The following is a 21,067-nucleotide window of genomic DNA, read 5'->3' as shown; positions in this document are numbered from 1 at the left end:
GGTCTGAGACAAGAAGATAGTGTCTTGTAATTGGAATATAAGGGAGGAAGTTATGTTGTGCAGAATGAGATTGGGGCATACGGGATTGAACATGTATTATGATGTAGAAAGGGAGAGTTTATTTGATAGGGTTAGAGAGGTAGGTCTGAGATGGGGATTGGGTGGTATTTTTTTTAGAGGGGGGTAGTGAGGTTTGTAGGGAATTTTATTAGAAATTCAGAGTTATAGAATAGGAGTAGGGAGACCGTGACCGTTCTCACACTCCACTACGGTAGGTGGCGGTATATACACATTTCAGTTGGTTGCGATTCGCCAATGGAAATGTAAAGAAGAAGTAATTGGAAGTGAACATGACCAAGAAAAATTTCCACGATAGCGTTTTATTTAGATATTAACTGCACAGAACTCAAAATGACTAATTTAACTGCACAGCATCACATACCTGCTCCGGGTAGTCATTAATTCGTGTTGGAGACAGGACTTGGTTGATAGATGTTATCTAGGTAACTAAGCTATATAGCGGTTAATGTTAGCTAACAATGGCTAACTGTATGGTTTTTCACACTCAAATAGCCTCCGTCATGGAGGTTCTAGCGAATGCAGCCGTGGCAGAGATATGTAAACTCATAGACGACGACTATGCAGTGTTTCGTTTGGAAATTTCTCAAAGCCAGAAAGAAAACGGGGCATTACGGAGGAAACTACAGCTACTGGAACTGAAGATGGTACGGGAGCGCGCAGAGAGGACAAGGCGAGAGCGCGTCCTCGCCAGTCCTCCCAAAAGTGTCAATATTCTCGACCGATACAGAGGATTGGCAAGAGGTACATTTTGCAGAAGGCTGAGGGGTGTGTCGCCCCGTTCCACTTTGTGCATGTGTCACTAGATTTGTTACACACATATGGTTAACCAGAATTGGGTCTTGGTCAGTTTTTGGACACTATACATGAATTGCCCTGATTACTATCTACCTAACTGTCGATCTAGCACAGACACTTTCATATTTTAACCAGATTTTTGATTTACTGCCTTTTCTATTATTTACTAATTGAAAACAAATAGTATATAAAGAAGTTATATGAAGTGTTAGCTAACATCCTTTCCAATTCTATACAGTGTCAATAGTGTACAATATATACTGTTGAGCAGTAACAGTACCTAACCTAACCGCCTCTTCCCCCAATCATTCTCAGATGAAGGACATCTCACTGGAGGCCATAGGCGCTTTGTGAAGCCAGCGGGACACAACGCGTGGAGAGATGACCAACCAATCACTGTTGATGAGGGGAGTGGAACCTCAACCCAGCACATTATTGTGATGGAGGTTAGTGTAATTGTGTTGCATTAAAAAGGATAGTTTGTAAATCAAATGTGCAACATTGATTTCAGAAGGGCTCGCCTCAGCTATTCACTTGCTTACATGGACTAATTTGTCTGCCGTAGGGGAGCTTGTGAGACTTCCCTATGACATTGTTATCCAATTCAACTCATGTACCTGCTCTCTTCTTGTATCAGTCTGCAGATGCAGAGGCAGCAGGTCCTGGGCTCAAGCAGGAGACGTCTGAAGGAGAGGAGGACCAACGGCACAGCAGAGACATTCAGACTGGAGACCCTACCATCGCTCCAGCGCCGCCCAGGATCCAAAGCAGCATCACGGAGGTCAGTGGAATGCCGAACGCCGTCCTCAAGTCAGAGACTGACACAGAGACTTTAACTGTACCACACAGGCTCTTACACACAGGATCTGACCACAGATCAGACCCAGTGGGGCTTGAGCGACTGGGCTGTCCTCCTGCTCCTGGCTCAGAGTATTTACCGGTATTTCACCAGAGCGAGAGGACGGTTAATTCCCATGGAGATGACGATGGTGACACGTTAGACACTGGTGGTGATTCATCTTGTTCTTACGCTACAGAGATGGACCCTGGCAACATATCCTTGGGTTTAGAGAGACAGACTGATCTGTCTAGAGGGGACTGGAACCGGTACAGTAGTGGTGTATACTCTGAAGGGTGCCTAGATAAGAAAGGGGAGGTTATAGTGGTAGATGAGGTGAAAGTGGAGGGCAACGCTCCTCTGACATGGAATGCAGATGAGACTCACTTAGAAGGACACTCACAAGGCAGAGATTTCTTAGATTTCACGGAGAACTTAGAGACGACCCACTCCCCTCCACATGCTTTCAGGGATCGCAACCCAGTGTCCACGTCAATGGGGCCTTCCGATTCACACAGCCGGGTCCTTTTCGATCAAGTATTGAACTCAAACCACAGGGCTACAGCCCAGACTCAGGGAGGGGGAGCCACATCAGGCAATATCAAAGAGAAGCGGTTCCTCTGCATGTTCTGTAACAAAGGCTTCAGCTGCCCCCAGAAGGTAGAGATCCACCAGAGGGTCCACACGGGGGTGAAACCATTCAGCTGTACCCAGTGTCACATGCGCTTTGCTGAGGCTGGCAGCCTGAAGAGGCACCAGAGGGTCCACACAGGAGAGAAACCCTTCAGCTGTACCCAGTGTCTTATGTGCTTCTCCCACTCTTTCAGCCTGAAAAGACACCAAAGGGTCCACACAGGCGACAAATCATACAGCTGCCCTCAGTGTGAGAAGAGCTTCACCCACCAGAACCAGCTGAAGATGCACCTGAAGGTCCACATGGGAGAAAGGCCGTTTGCCTGTATGCACTGCGGGAAGAGGTTCTCAGAGAGGAGCTACCTCCGGACACACCAGCAGAAAAAACATTCCACTTTATAACATAGAAAGTACCCATTCCACTCGATAGCTTCTGACTTTTCGATCAAACCTTGCATTAAAGACAGATTCATTTTCATTGTCTACAGAAAAGATCCCCAGATGCATTTGGAATAATGACAGTAACAGATCTGTGTTGAATATTCCTGGGTAGAATATTGCATACAGACATTGTTTTATATATGACATGTACACCCCTCACATTTTTGTAAATATTTGAGTATATCTTTTCATGTGACAACACTGAAGAAATTACACTTTGCTACAATGTAAAGTAGCGTGTACAGCTTGTATAACAGTGTAAATTTGCTGTCCCCTCAAAATAACAAAACACACAGCCATTAATGTCTAAACCGCTGGCAACAAAAGTGGGCCCAAAGTGTCAATATTTTGTGTGGCCACCATCATTTTCCAGCACTGCCTTAACCCTCTCAGGCATGGAGTTCACCAGAGCTTCACAGGTTGCCACTGGAGTCCTCTTCCACTCCTCCATGACGACATCATGGAGCTGCTGGTGGATGTTAGAGACATCGCACTCCATCTTCTGTTTGAGGATGCCCCACAGATGCTCAATAGGGTTTAGGTCTGGAGACATGCTTGGCCAGTCCATCACCTTTACCCTCAGCTTCTTTAGCAAGGCAGTGGTCGTCTTGGAGGTGTGTTTGGGGTCGTTATCATGTTGGAATACTGCCCAGCGGCCCAGTCTGCGAAGGGAGGAGATCATGCTCTGCTTCAGTATGTCACAGTACATGTTGGCATTCATGGTTCCCTCAATGAACTGTAGGTCCCCAGTGCCGGCAGCACTCATGCAGCCCCAGACCATGACACTCCCACCACCATGCTTGACTGTAGGCAAGACACACTTGTCTTTGTACTCATCACCTGGTTGCCGCCACACACGCTTGAACAATCTGAACCAAATAAGTTAATCTTGGTCTCATCAGACCACAGGACATGGTTCCAGTAATCTACAGTGGGGCAAAAAAGTATTTAGCCACCAATTATGCAAGTTCTGACTTAAAAAGATGAGAGAGGCCTGTAATTTTCATCATAGGTACACTTCAACTATGACAGACATAATGAAAAAAAAAATCCAGAAAATCACATTGTAGGATTTTTAATGAATTTATTTGCAAATTACGGTGGAAAATACGTATTTGATCAATAACAAACGTTTCTCAATACTTTGTCATTGCCAACAAAGGGTATATAACAGAGGTCAAACGTTTTCTGTAAGTCTTCAAGGTTTTCACACACTGTTGCTGGTATTTTGACATTCCTCCATGCAGATCTTCTCTAGAGCAGTGATGTTTTGGGGCTGTTGCTGGGCAACGCGGACTTTCAACTCCCTTCAAAGATTTTTTTTTTTTTGGAAGAGATGTGGTTTCGTGAGGAATGGGGCTGGGACAGGTCGGGTCACATTAAGGGAGAAGGAACAGTTTATTACCCACATCACTGAACTTCCTGCCTAGTAATAAAGATGTCATATCTAGAGGAAAGGAGGAGACTTCACCTAAATTGGGGTATATATATTTGTGCTGGTGGGAACATGTTTGTCTGTTCAGCTGTCTGACCCATTGGGTGAATAAACTTGGTTTTAGCTTTAATAATCATCTGTGAGTTTTTACTCGGTTCATTTGGAACAGGCCTGGGCAACTCCAGTCCTCGGCCTGATTGGTGTCACACTTTTGCCGCAGCTAACACATGATATTCAGTTAATAAAAATGCAATTAGTTTAAAATCAGGTGTGTTTGCTAGGGGTGGGGGAAAAGTGTGACACCAATCAGGCCCACGAGGACTGGAATTGCCCAGGCCTGATCACGTCTGATCTCATGAATATGCTCACTTGTAGGGATGAAATGGTTACCGTTTCACGAAACTAGTAAATGGTAAAATTCCCAACGGTTGGTATTACCGTTTCAAATGATAATTATCATTAAATCAGTAAATACTGTCCAGCATCAACCAAAGTTAGCAACAGTCTGACATAGGCGCAGCATGCAACGTGGGTTTTGATTTGTGTGAAAACATGGCGGGAGTCAGTGACAGCGCTCAAGAGATTTTTCAGCCTTCTAAGGAGGACCAAATCTGAAGTGTGGTCGTATTTTGGGTTTAACAAGAGTGCTGAGGGAAACTTAATCGAAGATGGTCACCCTATCTGCAGAACATGCAAAAAACAACTTCAAATAAACACTTCAAATCTCTTGAGTCATCTTCGTGACCACCACCCGCTACTTTATAGCAAATGCAAGCTAAGTTAACTTTTAGCTCAATGCATGATGTGGTGACTTCGGAATGGGGGAAAATGTCATGGTTTGTCTAACTTGCTAATAGCTTGTCAATAATGTGAACTGAAGCTTTCAGTGTTACCTGTTTTAAAAACACTTCACGTTGTTCTGCTGCTGTATGTGTCATGTGGGTCTGCAGACTCTATTCGCCCATTGCACACGATAACATGTTATGTAGTTTAGTTACCCAACCAACATATTTTGTGAAGTTAAAATCCGGCAGTCGTCGACTTGGTTGTAAAAGTGTTCCAACGAGAGAGACTATAGACTCCTATACAAGGCTCCTCTATTTGTCAATTGTTGGGCTCATTGCAATTACTGTCACTGTCTTCTTAAGACTCATTTGTATTTATGTAAATTGTGCATGGGGGTCATTGCATATACTCATGCAACACAGAAGATGATAGACTGTGAGTGAATAATAATTATAATGTAACAACTAGTGATGCACCAATATGACATTTTTTGGCGATACCGATATTTTCCTTGCCAAAAAAAAAAACAGTACCGATAACCGAAAAAGAAAGAATTTTCGGCTTTTTTAAGCATTCTATTACAGTTAAATAGTTACACACACATGGACGCAGCGGTCCAAGGCACTGCATCTCAGTGCAAGAGGTGTCACTACAGTCCCTGGTTCGAATCCAGCCTGTATCACATCCGGCCGTGATTGGGAGTCCCATAGTACGCCGCACAATTGGCCCAGCGTCGTCCGGGTTGGGCCGGGGTAGGCCTTCATTGTAAATAAGAATTTGTTTTTAACTGACTTGCCCAGTTAAAGGTTACACACACACCACACAGACCAAAAAAGCTATTTTGTTGGCATTTACGTATGTCCCCATTAACAGTAAAACATAATCAAAACCTATTTCTTTCACTACCTTGCTGTGCGGTTTCGTTTTTTTATTTCTTCAGTCATTTCATTCTCAACCAGGATTTCTATGGAACGCCGTTGGGGTCTTGGCATGTCAAAAAAGATACACGTCAAATAAGCTTGTTGACCAATCAGGACCTGAACACGACTGCATGTCACATAATAATTTAACGCTTTAATTCATTTTTATGTAGTTATTACACATTGATTACACTATCACTTGTATTTCATAAGTCACAACGATTCATCGATACGTATGCTATGATGCTGGTAAAGTTGTCCCGCGCGCCTACAGTGCTGGTCAAAACAAATCTAGCTAGCTCATGGAAGCAAAAAAATGTCTTCCCCAAAAACATATCAAAACAAAATCCGTTTCAGACACTAATGTGCTTGTCCTCTTGCTCAGTTGTGCACCGGGGCCTCATTCTCCTTTTTCTATTCTGGTTAGGGCCAGTTTGCACTGTTCTGTGAAGGGAGTAGTACATAGCGTTGTATGAGATCTTCAGTTTCTTGGCAATTTCTCGCATGGAATAGCCATCATTTCCCAGTACAAGAATAGACTGACAGGTTTCAGAAGAATGTTCTTTATTTCTGGCCATTTTGAGCCTGTAATCAAACCCACAAATGCTGATGCTCCATATACTCAACTAGTCTAAAGATGGCCAATTTTATTGCTTCTTTAATCAAAACAGTTTTCAGCTGTGCTAACGTAATTGCAAAAGGGTTTTCTACTGATCAATTCCAAGACTGAATCCTAAGCCTGTACAACCAGGTTAAAGCTGATGTTGGAAAAACTTTGTCTCAAGGCACATGGTTTGCTGCAACTACTAACCTCTGGACCAGTGAAAGCAGGGGTGGTCTCAACCCTACATCTTCACTATCCATTACCTCACCCCAGACTGGCAACTGGAATCAAACTGCCTGGAAACACAGTTCTTCCCAGAAGATCACTGAGCTCACAAAATCAGGACGTTTTTTGAGAATATGCTGGAAAAGTGGGGGATCAACAAGAAAGACCTGGTCTGCATAACCACAGACAACTCAACAAACATGATCAAGGATTTTGAAGAGTTCCCAGATCTGTGGCTTAGATGCTTTGCCCATAATTTGAACCTGGCCATCTCAGAGTTGACACAGCAGTCAAGGCCTGCCGTCATCTGGTCAAAGACTCCTCACAGAACCTGGATTTCTGCATAAATTGGTCATAATTTGATCTGATCTTTATCTAAGTCACAACAATAGACAGTCTGCTTAGTCTAACAACACACAAACTATTATACGTTTTCATGTCTTTATTGAACACATCATGTAAACATTCACAGTGCAGGGTGGAAAAAGTATGTGAACCCTTGTATTTAATAACTGGTTGACCCTCCTTTGGCAGCAATAACCTCAACCAAATGTTTTCTGTAGTTGCGGATCAGACCTGCACAACGGTCAGGAGGAATTTTGGACCATTCCTCTTTACAAAACTGTTTCAGTTCAGCAATATTCTTGGGATGTTGGGTGTGAACTGCTCTCGATCATGCCACCGCATCTCAATCGGGTTGAGGTCAGGACCCTGACTGGGCCACTTCAGAAGACGTATTTTCTTCTGTTGAAGCCATTTTGTTGTTGATTTACTACTGTGTTTTGGGTCGTTATCTTGTTGCATCACCCAACTTCTGTTGAGCTTCCTTCTGTAGCACAGTTGGTAGAGCATGGCGCTTGTAACGCCAGGGTAGTGGGTTCGATTCCCGGGACCACCCATACGTAGAATGTATGCACACATGACTGTAAGTCGCTTTGGATAAAAGCGTCTGCTAAATGGCATATATTATTATTATTATATTATTATTATTATTATAATTGGCGGACAGATAGCCTTACATTCTCCTGCAAAATGTATTGATAAACATGGGAATTCATTTTTCCGTTGATGATAGCAAGCTGTCCAGGCCCTGAGGCAGCAAAGCAGCCCAAACCATGATGCTCCCTCCATCATACTTTAGTTGGGATGAGGTTTTGATGTTGGTGTGCTGTGCTTTTTTTTCTCAACACGTAGTGTTGTGTGTTTCATCCAAACAACTCAAAGCTTACCCTAGTAAAACTGACTATCCTACCGATCCTCGACTTCGGCGATGTCATCTACAAAATTGCTTCCAACACTCTACTCAGCAAACTGGATGCAGTTTATCACAGTGCCATCCGTTTTGTCACTAAAGCACCTTATACTACCCACCACTGCGACTTGTGTGCTCTAGTCGGCTGGCCCTCGCTACATATTCGTCGCCAGACCCACTGGCTCCAGGTCATCTACAAGGCCATGCTAGGTAAAGCTCCGCCTTATCTCAGTTCACTGGTCACGATGGCAACACCCATCCGTAGCACTCGCTCCAGCAGGTGTATCTCACTGATCATCCCTAAAGCCAACACCTCATTCGGCCGCCTTTCGTTCCAGTACTCTGCTGCCTGTGACTGGAACGAATTGCAAAAATCGCTGAAGTTGGAGACTTTTATCTCCCTCACCAACTTCAAACATCAGCTATCTGAGCAGCAAACCGATCGATGCAGCTGTACATAGTCTATTGGTAAATAGTCCACCCATTTTCACCTACCTCATCCCCACAGTTTTTATTTATTTACTTTTCTGCTCTTTTGCACACCAATATCTCTACCTGTACATGATCATCTGATCATTTATCACTCCAGTGTTAATCTGCAATATTGTAATTATTTGCCTACCTCCTCATGCCTTTTGCACACAATGTATATAGACTCCCTTTTTTTCTACTGTGTTATTGATTTGTTAATTGTTTACTCCATGTGTAACTCTGTGTTGTCTGTTCACACTGCTATGCTTTATCTTGGCCAGGTTGCAGTTGCAAATGAGAACTTGTTCTCAACTAGCCTACCTGGTTAAATAAAGGTGAAATAAAATAAAAATTAAAAAAATGTAGTTTAATCTGTCCACAGAATATTTTGCCAGTAGCATGGTGGAACATCCAGGTGCTCTTTTGCGAACTTCAGATGTGTAGCAATGTTTTTTTGGACAGCAGTGGCTTCTTCTGTGGTGTCCTCACATGAACACCATTCTTGTTAAGAGTTTTACGTAATTGTAGACTCGTCAACAGAGATGTTAGCATGTTCCAGGGATTTCTGTAAGTCTTTTAGCTGACACTCTGGGATTCTTCTTAACCTCATTGAGCATTATGTGATGTGCTCTTGCAGTCATCTTTGCAGGAAAGCCACTCCTAGGGAGAGTAGCAACAGTGCAGAACTTTCTCCATTTATAGACATTTTGTCTTACTGTGGACTGATGAACATCAAGGATTTTAGAGATACTTTTGTAACCCTTTCCAGTTTTATGCAAGTCAACAATTCTTTATCTTAGGTCTTCTGAGATATTTTGTTCAAGGCATGGCTCACATCAGGCAATTACATTTACATTTAAGTCATTTAGCAGACGCTCTTATCCAGAGCGACTTAGGCAATGCTTCATGTGAATAGAAAACTCACATTTTGTGAGTGTTTTATATTGCAGGGCAGCTCTAACCAACATCTCCAATCTCATCTCATTGATTGGACTCCATATTAGCTGACTCCTGACTCCAGTTCTTTTGAAGAAGTCATTAACCTAGGGGTTCACATACTTTTTCCAACCTAATAATGCTTAAATGATGTATTCAATATAGTCAAGAACAATATAATATTTTGTGTGTTATTAGTTTAAGCACACTGTTTATTGTTGTGACTTAGAGGAAGATCAGAATTTGTTTTGACCAATTTATGCAAAAATCCAGGTAATTCCAAAGGGTTCACATACTTTTTTTGCAACTGTAGCTACCGTAGGTAAAACTGACAGCTGTAAAACACAGCTAGTTAGCTATATAGCAATTGTCTGTATTTTAGCTATCTGGATGCTTAACATGCTTTGCAGGACAACATGACATTCTTCTTGCCACTCCCGTCTCTGTCTTCTTCTAGGTTCAAACCCTTATGGTTACAGCAGCATTGATTTTCTCAAATTTCCAATGTTGTTTTTTAATTTTATTTTTTAAATCAACGAAGACCACAAACCAGGAACTACTGCTGCTCGTAATCACATTCTACACCAGTATTGACAGATTCTCGCCATTTAGACATGAATCTGTCCACAAGAGGTTACCCCACAAATACAGACAGGATCAGGATTGGCATTCACCATGAGAACATATAAGGAGAACCTAACCCATAACATAACACAATCCCAACAACACCCAAACAATGGCTTGAGGAGGGAGCTCAAAGACTCAGATGGTGGTTCCTGCTTCTACCTCCTCGAGTGTCATTGGGTCACAATGTGGGAGGCTGAGCGTTATGACGTACACCTGCCCCACGTGTGGGAAGCGCTTTGCTAAGGCAACCTATGCCAACTGTAGCAAACATTGCCACTCAACAATTGACTTACTCAGCCACACACTCAAAGTTGGCTGTATTTATACTGAAATATGTCACTGTGTTCATCACATTTTTATATTTAAGTAATTTAGCACAGGGGTTCCCAAACTTTTTCACTCCGCCCCAACCCCCATCTCCCAGCATTGGGGAACATCCCAGCACCTACCACATCTATTTCTATGGGTACAAGCACTGTTCATGACAGACTGTTCACACCCCTCTTGTTGGCGGAGAGAACATTTTGCCTCTTTAAAGCTAATTTTCTTGCAATTCTATATATTTTGCCATGTCTAATATGTATTTGTGAAATTTGAGTGACTCAAACATTACTACAAAATCTATGTGCTAAAAATTGTTAGCTGACACGGCTTACTTGATCTGGACATTTCTGACAAGTTCTAAATAGCTGTCTAAGGTATGCAATGACTAACATGACAAGATGAATACTGATGATGCACTACACAATTTGGAAATTTCACCTTGTGCATTCTACTATTACAACTTTCAAAAGTATGTTGAAAGCCAGACTGACTGAGCCCCACAGTTTAGGAACCACTGATTCAGCAGACGCTCTTATGAAGAGCGACTTACAGGATAAATTCGGGTCAAGTGCCTTGCTCAAGGGCACATCGACAGATCCTTTCTCCTAGTCTGCTCTGGGATTCTTTTTGGTTACTGGTCCAACGCTCTTAACCGCTAGGCTACCTGGAACAACGACCAAAACATGCTCAAGTCAAGTCCCTCTTAACTGTTTTGTTATTTAAAAAAGAAAAGCTTATGAACTCAGTTATCTAAATCTTTAATTTGTGGTTTGAGATCTTTACAAACAGTCCTTGACCTCAAGCTGTTTGCAGTAAATGGCATGAAAGCTTCAGGGCTTGTGATAACTGGGGTAAAATATTAAACATGAATGCATTTGCACCTCTACTTGATATTCCAAAATGACTTGTCACATTCATTTAAAGGTCCAATGCTGCCATTTTTATCTAAATATCAAATCATTTCTGGGTAACAATTAGGTACCTTACTGTGCTTGTTTTTAAATGAAAACTGTCAAAAATAGGCAAAGAACTTCTTAGAATTGATGACAAAAAGGGAGATGGTTTATTAAAGAAGAATGGTAGAACATGTAAGCAGAGGGAGCTGAAAACAGGAGGAGAAATGGAAGTGAATGAGGGCGAAGTATCGGAGATGGTAGGTGTGATGAAGTTCTCGGAGCCCGAAGCTTGCACCGAGGGTCAGGATAAAGATGAGTCTGACAGTAGGAGTGAAGTTTTTGGAAAAAGTGAACCCTTGCCTTTTGGCTGATCCATTTGTGATTTCAGGTTGGGTGAAAACAGTTTGTTCCTGTGGAATCAGTGAGGATAACCAGAAATTCTATTTTGATAATTGTTTGTGTTTCTGCTGGTCAGACGGATTAGGTGCTTTGTGTTAAACAAATTGGGGCAAGAGATGTGAATTGTTTTGCTCTCAAGAAAAGTGCACCATTGAAAGGAGTGATTACTGGGGTAGCGGTAAATGTGAAAGTTGACCAACTGAAGGGGAAGATTCCCGGTGTTTGTGATGCTCGTTGTTTAGTGCGACGCAGACAGGGTGGCGAGAGTGGTTAAATCGAAGAGTCATCGTCTATTCTTTTGAGTTGATTTTGAGTGTTTGCCCAACAAAGTGATGTTAGGATAAATAAGTTATCCTGTACGAGCTTTTGTGAGAAAGGAATGTGTAAATTCATCCCTTTACATTTGTGTGTATAAGGTAGTTGGGAATTTGTTAGATTACTTGTTAGATATTACTGCATTGTCAGAACTAGAAGCACAAGCATTTCGCTACATTCACATTAACATCTGCTAACCATGTGTATGTGACCAATAACATTTGATTTTCATTGTTTGAAAATAATGTCTGAGTGTTGGAGTGTGCCCCTGGCTATACATCAATAAAAAAAATATAAATTGTACCTTCTGGTTTGCTTAATATAAGGAAGTTGAAATGGTTTATATTTTTACATTTACTTTTGATACTTAAGTACATTGTGTCCCTGGCTATCTGGCAAAAATTTAAAAAAAAATTATACAATTGTGCCATCTGGTTTAATATAAGGAATTTGAAATAATTTATACTTTTACTCAAGTATGACCATTTAGTACTTTTTCCACCGCTGGATGTGGCTGGGGGTTATAGCATTTTTCTTTTTTTGTTGTTGTTGATCTGGACACTTTCTGTTTACCTGGAATTTTTCCTTTTTGTAGGCACCTACCACTTTTAGTATTCAGCACGTGACCTCATGTGAATCCTTAAAGAGATGAGTGGGGCTGGCTTAAGAAGGGTGTGAACAATGCTGAATGGGTGTAGACAAAGGAGAGCTCCAGTAGGTACCAAAACATTCAAAGTCTGTTTTCTCAAAAGTGAGTTTACAAGTGTATCAACTTTCAAAGTAGAAATACTTTCCCATTGTTACTCAAAAATGCTGTGTATGATACCATTTTGTAGCTCTGTCTTTACCTTTATCCAATATAAAAAATAAAAATTCTAATTTTCTACATAAGACTGAATCCAGGTGGTGAGTCACATATGCTGAGGCAGTGAAGAAAGTAGAGGAAGATGGGCAAAGGGATCCTGAGAGGAGTGGTGTGAGTAATAGATCGGTACTAGTACAGAGGAATAAACCAATAAGTGATATGTTTCATTCAGTAAGATTGGATTTTTGGCATTTATAGCAATGGTTATCAATTGTACTGCAGGGATGGAACGTAAAGTCGCAGAAAATTGAGGTTGTGGTGGCAGCTGCAGAGGTATTTGTGAGACTTGACATCAGAAGAGTAACAGGGTGTGTTAAGTGGTGGTGTCCCATCCTTTCAGGCTGTTGGCCTGAGGTAGGACTAAATATATTTAAATAGTGGAGTTTTTTTGTTGTTATTGTAGTGTTAGATGGTAGTGTATTTGTTGTTGTATTATTATTATTATTATTATTAAACCATTTTTTTCAAGCGAAGTATAAGGGAGTTATACTCCAGTCTTGTAGGTGGCGGTAATGCAACATTTATTGGATGTCAACTGCCGTTAAACGTCATCAAAGAAGTAGTAGTAAACGGAAGTAAACAGTGACCGATAACCATTTCCACGTTAGCGGTTTTAATGTTATTTAGACGTTTATTAACATCCTGGAACTCAACATATGACAAAGTTAACTGCACAGCATTACATACTTACCCCAGGTAGTCTTTAACTCGCCTTGGAGACAGGACCTGGTTGATGCTAGCTAATGCTAGCTAGGTAGCCGCTGATGGCTAACTGTATGGTTTTTCACACTCAAATAGCCTCCGTCATGGAGGTGCTAGCGAATGCAGCCGTGGCAGAGATCTGTAAACTCGTAGACGACGACTATGCAGTGTTTCGTTTGGAAATGTCTCAAAGCCAGAAAGAAAACAGGGGATTGCGGAGGAAACTACAGCAACTGGAACTGAAGGTGTCACGGGAGCGCGCAGAGAGGACCATTAGAGAGCGCGTCCTCGCTAATCGTCCCAGTAGTGTCAAGATCCTCGACCGATACAGAGGAATGGCAAGAGGTACATTTTGCATAAGTCGTCCCGTTCCACTCTGCGCATGTGTTCAAGTGTTACCCAGAATTGTGACTTGGTCAGTTTTTGGATAGTATCCAATATACGCTTCGGTTGTTTTAGAGTTTTTCCTGGTCAGGTAAAATTCTGTGTCCTATTCGTAGGCTATGACAAAAGATTGTTATAGGTAGCTTCCCTTTTCATCTATGTTATGACTATAGGGCTTGGATTTTTTTTGTCAGGTCATGTGAATTGGAAACACTCAGGACAGGTTTGAAAGTCTTCATTTAATGTATTCAAACCTATTTCTTCGTCTGATTACAGTGCTCTTCAGAAATGATGAATTATGTTATCTTTATTTCACCTTTATTTAACCAGGTAGGCAAGTTGAGAACAAGTTCTCATTTACAATTGCGACCTTTATGTAAGGCAGGGTTACATTTAACACTATACACAGACTTTGTAACAGTTTTTGTAAGTCAAAAAAACACTAACTTTGTGTTGTCCTGGTCTCCATCCATCCCACCAGAAGTTGGTTTCCTGGCGCTCACTGTAGGAATTGATTACCTGTAAAATCCATATATTCAATCAACTATTTCCTAAAGTGTAATTGAAAATAATACCCCCCTTTTCATTAAGTATATTTCATTGAATATGACTCATTCTATTGCACTCTATTCTAACCAAACCTGCATTACCAATTCATATCAGTAAGTTGGAACCGGTTCAGGGAACAGAACAGAACCGGAAAATAACGAAATTATATTTCATAGGTTTAGAAATGAACAGAAAGGAACTATATAATCGGGTACTTTTCTTAGGGTCGAACCGGTTCAGTAATTTATTTTGCTGGTCGGAACAGTGGAACGGAACAACAAAAAAATGGTTCTAAATGACTTCGGGTTCAACCCTTGGTCACGATGCACGTGACTAGCTCATTGAAAAAGACTGATGGCTGCCTGTCTCTGTATTTGAGAAAGTTATTGTGGTGCTAGAATCCATAAATTCTCTCTTTCTGCATTAGCTATCCACCTGTTATGGTTGGACAAATGTGTTCATATTGTCTGTGTAGTGAAATGTGGAATTTGTAGTTTTTAAAAAAAACTTTTAAGACGGGAATTTGCTCAGGGCTTGGAAGTAAGCATTTCACTGTAAGGTCTACCTACACCTGTTGTATTCGGCCCAATTTGATTTGGAGTGTATCGGACTGGATTTAAAAAAAGGGCTCACCCACTTGTAAAAATCAATATTAACGTTAGCTGCTGGCTGCATAAACATATCTAGCTAATGTTATCTCGCTAGTCTACTATAGCTATAGATTGGATCGTTGTACCTAGTTTTGGACAACGACTAAACTGCTTTTATTAACACATACTCTTGTTTTCCATGAAAATATGTGTTCGCTCTCGTTTTGCTCACACAGAATCACCTGCCCGCTTAGGCAACAAAGGGCCTGCTTGGAGATTATGGTGACATAATCTCAGCAGTGGCCTGTAGAGTGGGGGCTGAATGGGGTCTGAACCCTCTATGCCATGCTGAGATAACATTTGTCACTGGGGCTCCTGGGCTCCCCATTCATAGATTAGTGGACCGCGGCCTTTCAGAATGTGAAATGGCTTTGGCACTGCCACATGTTTATTTAAAAAAAAAACAGGCCTCCAAGGACAGGAGGAATCATCTTGTCTCTTTCTTGAGAGCACCATTGCCTGCCCTCATCCAGTTCAGCCGCGCCCTTTGTGGAGGCCATCTTTAAGAGGGGGTTGGGGAATACTCTCCACAAGACTAATTGTCAACATTAACACCACAATGTGTATCCATTGAGACATGATTGAAAATGTCTTCCCCACTTTATTAACCTATATAGCAAAGAGATACATTGTTACACTGTTTTTTGTTTCAGGGTCTCATGAGGCAGGCAGGAGAAGACTGTTTACACTAGATAACACAGCCACAAAGTCAGGTCCCACAGAACGTGCGCGAAGACAGGGGCAAATTGCGAGTCAAACAATGGTTAGTGCTATCCGAAATCATTGGGACATCCCTAGCCTCAAGTCCTAACCATTTTAACTTTCAACTTTAATGGGGGTAGGGCCGTCCCAATGATCCATGATAGCAAGGACAGCCAAACAACGAGGTCACAGAGTTTCTAAACCGAGACGCTACATTGCGAGACTTCCGGGAACCCTTGCGAAGCAGACCAAACAGACCAGGCTGGGGTTTGAGAAGTCGATTAGAGAACAAAAACAACTTTAGATCAAAGTAGTGTCTTTGATTTGACAGCGCGAGACCACCGTTAGAACCGATGACATGTTTCTGTGCATGAGTAAAGCTAGCCAACGTTGCAATGACATCGCCTACAAGCGTGATCAGGGATTTCTATTGGAGAAACAGTTTCTGCCTATCTTCATACCGTACTGTCTTTGACGAGGTGCTGGTGCAACCAGACTAGTTGTTGAGAGGCGTGGTTGTTGAGGCTCTGTAGGCTGTAGCTAGGCAACCACTGTGACTGACAAGTGAATCCACCTGTCACAGCAAGTGTGGGGGCTCCCTCCTCACTAGACAAACGGGGGAAAATATGCTGAAATTGGGGGAGGTACTATGTAAGCTTGTCCAATAAGAAACGGCTGCTTTCTTTTCAGTTGAAAAACATTTTTCTATGACATAAACTAATGAATATGTCTGGTAAACGCATTTGTTGCTGCTGCTTGGAAGGTGTTAAAAGTATTGGAGCAAATGCTGTCTCGCCACACGTTTTCCGGCGGGTCGGGCTGCCCCTAGCCTTTTGGGAGCCCTACACAAAAGTTAAGGCAGAGGACATTTTAGAGTTAATTTCCTGCAATTCTACACATTTTGCCAGGGGGGGGTTGTATAAAATGTTTTCAAGATGCATACTGCATACATACAAAATGCCTCCAGATTGCAAAGTGGTGTGTGCAGCGCTGATGAAGCCTGCCTTTCCGTTGTCACATTTTGTGGTTTACCCCATAACCTGGCTGGTGAGTGCCTTCAGAATGTATTCATACCCCTTGGCTTATTCCACATTTTGTTGTGTTTCAGCATGAATTTAAAATTGATTTAATTATAATTGTTTCTCACCAATCTACACACTACCACATAATGACAAAATGTAAACATATTTTATAGAATTTTCTTTTGTTTCTGTACAATCTTCCTTCTTTTCACTCTTGTCATTTATATTAGTATTGTGGAGTAACTACAATGTTGTTGATCCATTCTCAGTTTTCTCCTATCACAGACATTAAACTCTAACTGTTTTAAAGTCACAGTTGGAGTCATGGTGAAATCCATAAGCGGTTTCCTTCCTCTCTGGCAACTGAGTTAGTAAGGACAACTGTATCTTTGTAGTGACTGGGTGTATTGATACACCATTCAAAGTGTAATTAATAACTTCGCCATGCTCAAAGGGATATTCAATGCCATTTTTTGTATATTGGTATTGGAAAACCTCCCTGGTCTTTGTGGTTGAATCTGTTTTAAATTCACTGCTCGACTGAGACCTTACACTATCTGTATGTGTGGGGTACAGAGATGAGGTAGTCATTCAAAAATCACGTAAAACACTATTATTGCACACAGAGTGAGTCCATGCAACTTATTGTGATTTGTTAAGAAAATGTTTACTCCTGAACTTATTTATGCTTGAATACTTATTACTTAACTTTCTATTGAATATATATATATATATATATATTGCCCTGGGCCGGGCCTGATGTAATAGTTCCCCTGATTACTTAGCTATCTTGCAAAAAATGTTTATTTACCAGGCAGGTCAATTAAGAATACATTATTCTAACCAGATTCTTGAGTTACTGAATTTACTATTGTCATACTCAATAAAAAATTGTGATGCATGGAACGCAATCAATCAATAAATAGTATATCAAGAAGTTATAAGAATGGACATCCTTGCCACTTGTAGACAGTGTCATGTGTACAATATAGCATTGAGCATTGACAGTAGCTAACCTAACCACCTCTTTTCCCCCAATCACTCTCTCAGGTGAAGGACATCTCACTGGAGGTCACAGGAGCTTTGTGAAGCCAGCGGGACACAACACATGGAGAGATGACCAACCAATCACTGTTGATGAGGGGAGTGGAACCTCAACCCCGCATGTTATCGTGATAGAGGTTTGTGTAATAGTATTACATCAAAATTACAGTTAATCAAATGTGGCCCGTTTTAATTTCAGAAAGGCTGGCCTCAGCTATTCATTTATTTGCCATAGGGGACATTGAGACTTCAATACCACATTGTTATCCAATTCAACTCATGTACCGATAATAACCTTCTCTCTTCTTGTCAGTCTGTAGATGCAGAGGCTGCAGGTCCTGGGGTCAAACAGCAGATGACTAAAGGAAAGAAGGACCCACAGCACAGCAGAGACATCCAGACCGAGGCAGTGGCTGGAGTGGTGCCCCCTGTGGCCACGGAGGTCCTCTCCGCTGTGCCCCAGGCCAGGACCATACGCAGCATCATGGAGGTCAGTGGAACGCCGAACGCCGTCCTCAAGTCAGAGACAGTCACCGAGACTTTAACTGTAACACACAGGCTTTTACACACAGGATCTGACCACAGATCAGACCCAGAGAGACTGGGGCTGTGGAGACTGGGCTGTCCTCCTGCTCCTGACTCAGAGTACCTACCGGTATTTCACCAGAACCAGAGGATGGGTCATTCCCGTGGAGATGGTGACACGTTAGACACTGGTGGTGATGATGATCTGTCTTGTTCTTACACTACAGAGATGGACCCTGGCAACATATCCTTGGGTTTAGAGACACAGACTGATCTGCTTAGAGGGGAATGGAACCGGTACAGTAGTAGTGTATACTCTGATGGGTGCCTAGATAAGAAAGGTGAGGGTTCAGTCGTAGATGAGGTGACTGTGAAATTGGAGGGCGACGTTCCTCTCACATGGAAAGGTCACCTAGGAGACAGACACTCGCAGGGCAGAAATTTCTTAGATTACAGGGAAAGCTTAGAGACAAATCCAAATGTCGCCACCCACTCCCTTGTACACACGTTCAAGGATCACGACCCAGTGTCCACTTCAATGGCACTTTCCGATTCTCACAGCCACATCCTTTTCGATCAGGTATTGAACTCAAACGACAGGGCTAGAGTCCAGACTCAGGGAGGGGGAGCCACATCAGGCAATAGTAAAGAGAAACGGTTCCTCTGCATGTTCTGTAACAAAGGCTTCAGCTGCCCACAGAAGGTGGAGATCCACAAGAGGGTCCACACTGGAGAGAAACCCTACAGCTGTACCCAGTGTCATGTGTGCTTCGCTCAGGCTGGTGACCTGAAAAGGCACCAGAGGGTCCACTCAGGGGAAAAACCTTACAGCTGCCCCCAGTGTGAGAAGCGGTTCTCCCGCCAGGACCAGCTGAAGAGGCACCATATGGTCCATACGCGAGAGAGGCCGTTTGCCTGCACGCACTGCGGGAAGAGGTTTTCAGAGAGGAGCTACCTCAGGATACACCAGCAGAAAAAACATTCCACTCAATAGCTTCTGACGTTTACATCAAACCCTGCATTAAAGACAAATGTAAATTCTCACGATTGTCAGCAGAAAAATCCACAGATACATTTGGAATAACAAGAGTAACAGATTTCAGGGTTGAATATTCCTGAATAGAATATTGCATCCAGACATTGTATATATATATATATATATATATGCCTAAAAAGTATGTTACATATTGTGTTTGTACTGTGTAGGCTATATGATGTTCACAAATGTCTATTTCATTACTTCTAATTAAACTACAAAATGTTTTTACAATACATTTAATGAGAACATGTATGCAAGTTATCAATTTTGTTGAGACGTGTACATGTGGTTTTCATATGGTGTACTTAAAACTTATTTGTTTAATAAACATAAAATGGGACTTTCTTTATTCTGAGACTTTCATTGAGACTCCCTTTTTAGTATATATCACATCTGATATCACCCTATTCTGCATACACCCAACAGCGCTTTATAACCAATATACACTTAAATATAAATAAATATACTTACACACAAAGTATTTACACTTACTGTACAATTCAGAATAGGTTAGTTTGTCTGATGATGACTTTGTCTGATGATGACTTTGTCTGATGATGACTTTTGACTTATCTGACTCATTTACCCACAACATCATATTTATATCCACCATGATGGGTTTAACAACAATGAAGTCATTCTGTAACTACAGTATAGGACTCAAACGTAGTGGGGATGGGTAAACACTCCATGTTGAAAGTGTGTTTATCTGTGTGTACGTACCTGAGGGAGTGTATGTCTGTGTAATCTGTATCACCTGTCTCTACTAGGAGGAGGAGGGTCCAGAGGTGCTGCTGGTGAAGGAGGAGGGTCTGGGGAACCCTGAGGAGACCATGGTCATGGAGAACAACCAGACTACACCACCTCCTGAAACCACAGAGGAACTAGCTGAGCAGCACAGGACCACACACAGTCTCACTGAGGTGAGCCCACTGTGAACTACTGTCTGAATGGTATTAGGTCAGAGCTCGTATCCACAAAGCCTCTCAGAGTCGGAGTGCTGTTGTCTTATCAAACCATGAAAGTGTGTAAAGTAATCAAAAACTAACATGTTTGCATAGTACTCATAGCAATCCCTCATTGCCCAATCAGATGATACTCCACAGCAGGGTGCTCATATCAGATTTCTTGATCCAACATCCTCTCACTCTGTATCTCTTACAGTCAGTAGACATGGAGGAAGGGAAGCCTGATCTGCTGCTGGTCAAAGAGGAGACATTAGAAGACAGACCAGAGAGCATTGACCTGCTGAGTGGACTAAAGATGGGGGAGCAAGGTAAGGGGGAAATAATTACAGCATAGAGCAACTTATGTTTACATACAAAAACACACATCTTAACTTGACCAGGTAATTGACCAAAGAAAAATCCATATTTTTCTCTGACACGTTTGTAAAGTCTATCTTCTAACCTCCTTCTGCAGGTGGTTGGCTGGAGGCTAACAGAAGAGACTGGGTGGCCATCTTGGATTTCCAGACCCAGACGGGTGCAGCCAAGGGCCCAGGGGACAACATTACTGAGCAGGCGAGGACCAGAGGTGACATAGTGGAGGTCAGTGGATGGAACAGAGTCCTCAACTCTGGGCTGGGGAACAACACTGTTAATCAC

General features: G+C 42.1%; 2 protein-coding genes across 12 annotated transcripts in view; both read left to right on the top strand.

Annotated features, from left to right (window-relative positions):
- Positions 1–21,067, top strand: part of LOC118395627 (zinc finger protein 16-like) — a 93,030-nt gene that overhangs the window by 46,536 nt on the left and 25,427 nt on the right. For 4 of the 10 annotated variants that reach the window (XR_004827989.2, XR_004827988.2, XR_008066152.1 and 1 more), the window contains exons 1-6: positions 12,897–13,890; positions 17,903–18,033; positions 18,210–18,386; positions 20,231–20,383; positions 20,625–20,736; positions 20,883–21,010. Coding sequence is in view for 4 of the 10 variants with exons in the window: in XM_035789503.2 (XP_035645396.2) it covers positions 13,608–13,890; positions 17,903–18,033; positions 18,210–18,386; positions 20,231–20,383; positions 20,625–20,736; positions 20,883–21,010 (984 nt within the window). In the remaining 6 variants the exon portion in view is untranslated. Of the gene's footprint in view, positions 1–12,889; positions 13,891–17,902; positions 18,034–18,209; positions 18,387–20,230; positions 20,384–20,624; positions 20,737–20,882; positions 21,011–21,067 lie in introns of those variants that run through there. The other 6 variants (XR_008066154.1, XR_004827986.2, XR_008066153.1 and 3 more) reach the window with 5 other exon arrangements.
- LOC118395590 (uncharacterized) lies at positions 329–4,755 on the top strand. 2 transcript variants are annotated; one of them, XM_052465197.1, is made up of 4 exons: positions 329–822; positions 1,192–1,322; positions 1,514–1,657; positions 4,036–4,755. In XM_052465197.1, exons 1-4 carry the CDS (start codon positions 540–542, stop codon positions 4,216–4,218), a joined length of 741 nt encoding a protein of 246 aa, XP_052321157.1. In that variant the 5' UTR covers positions 329–539; the 3' UTR covers positions 4,219–4,755. The 2 variants fall into 2 exon arrangements, with proteins under 2 accessions (XP_052321157.1, XP_052321158.1); XM_052465198.1 differs by lacking the exon at positions 4,036–4,755 and adding an exon at positions 2,542–2,689.

The sequence above is a fragment of the Oncorhynchus keta genome, chromosome 16 (genome assembly GCF_023373465.1).
Source record: "Oncorhynchus keta strain PuntledgeMale-10-30-2019 chromosome 16, Oket_V2, whole genome shotgun sequence".
NCBI classification, from domain to species: Eukaryota; Metazoa; Chordata; class Actinopteri; order Salmoniformes; family Salmonidae; genus Oncorhynchus; species Oncorhynchus keta.
This window is presented reverse-complemented; position numbering and strand designations above follow the sequence as displayed.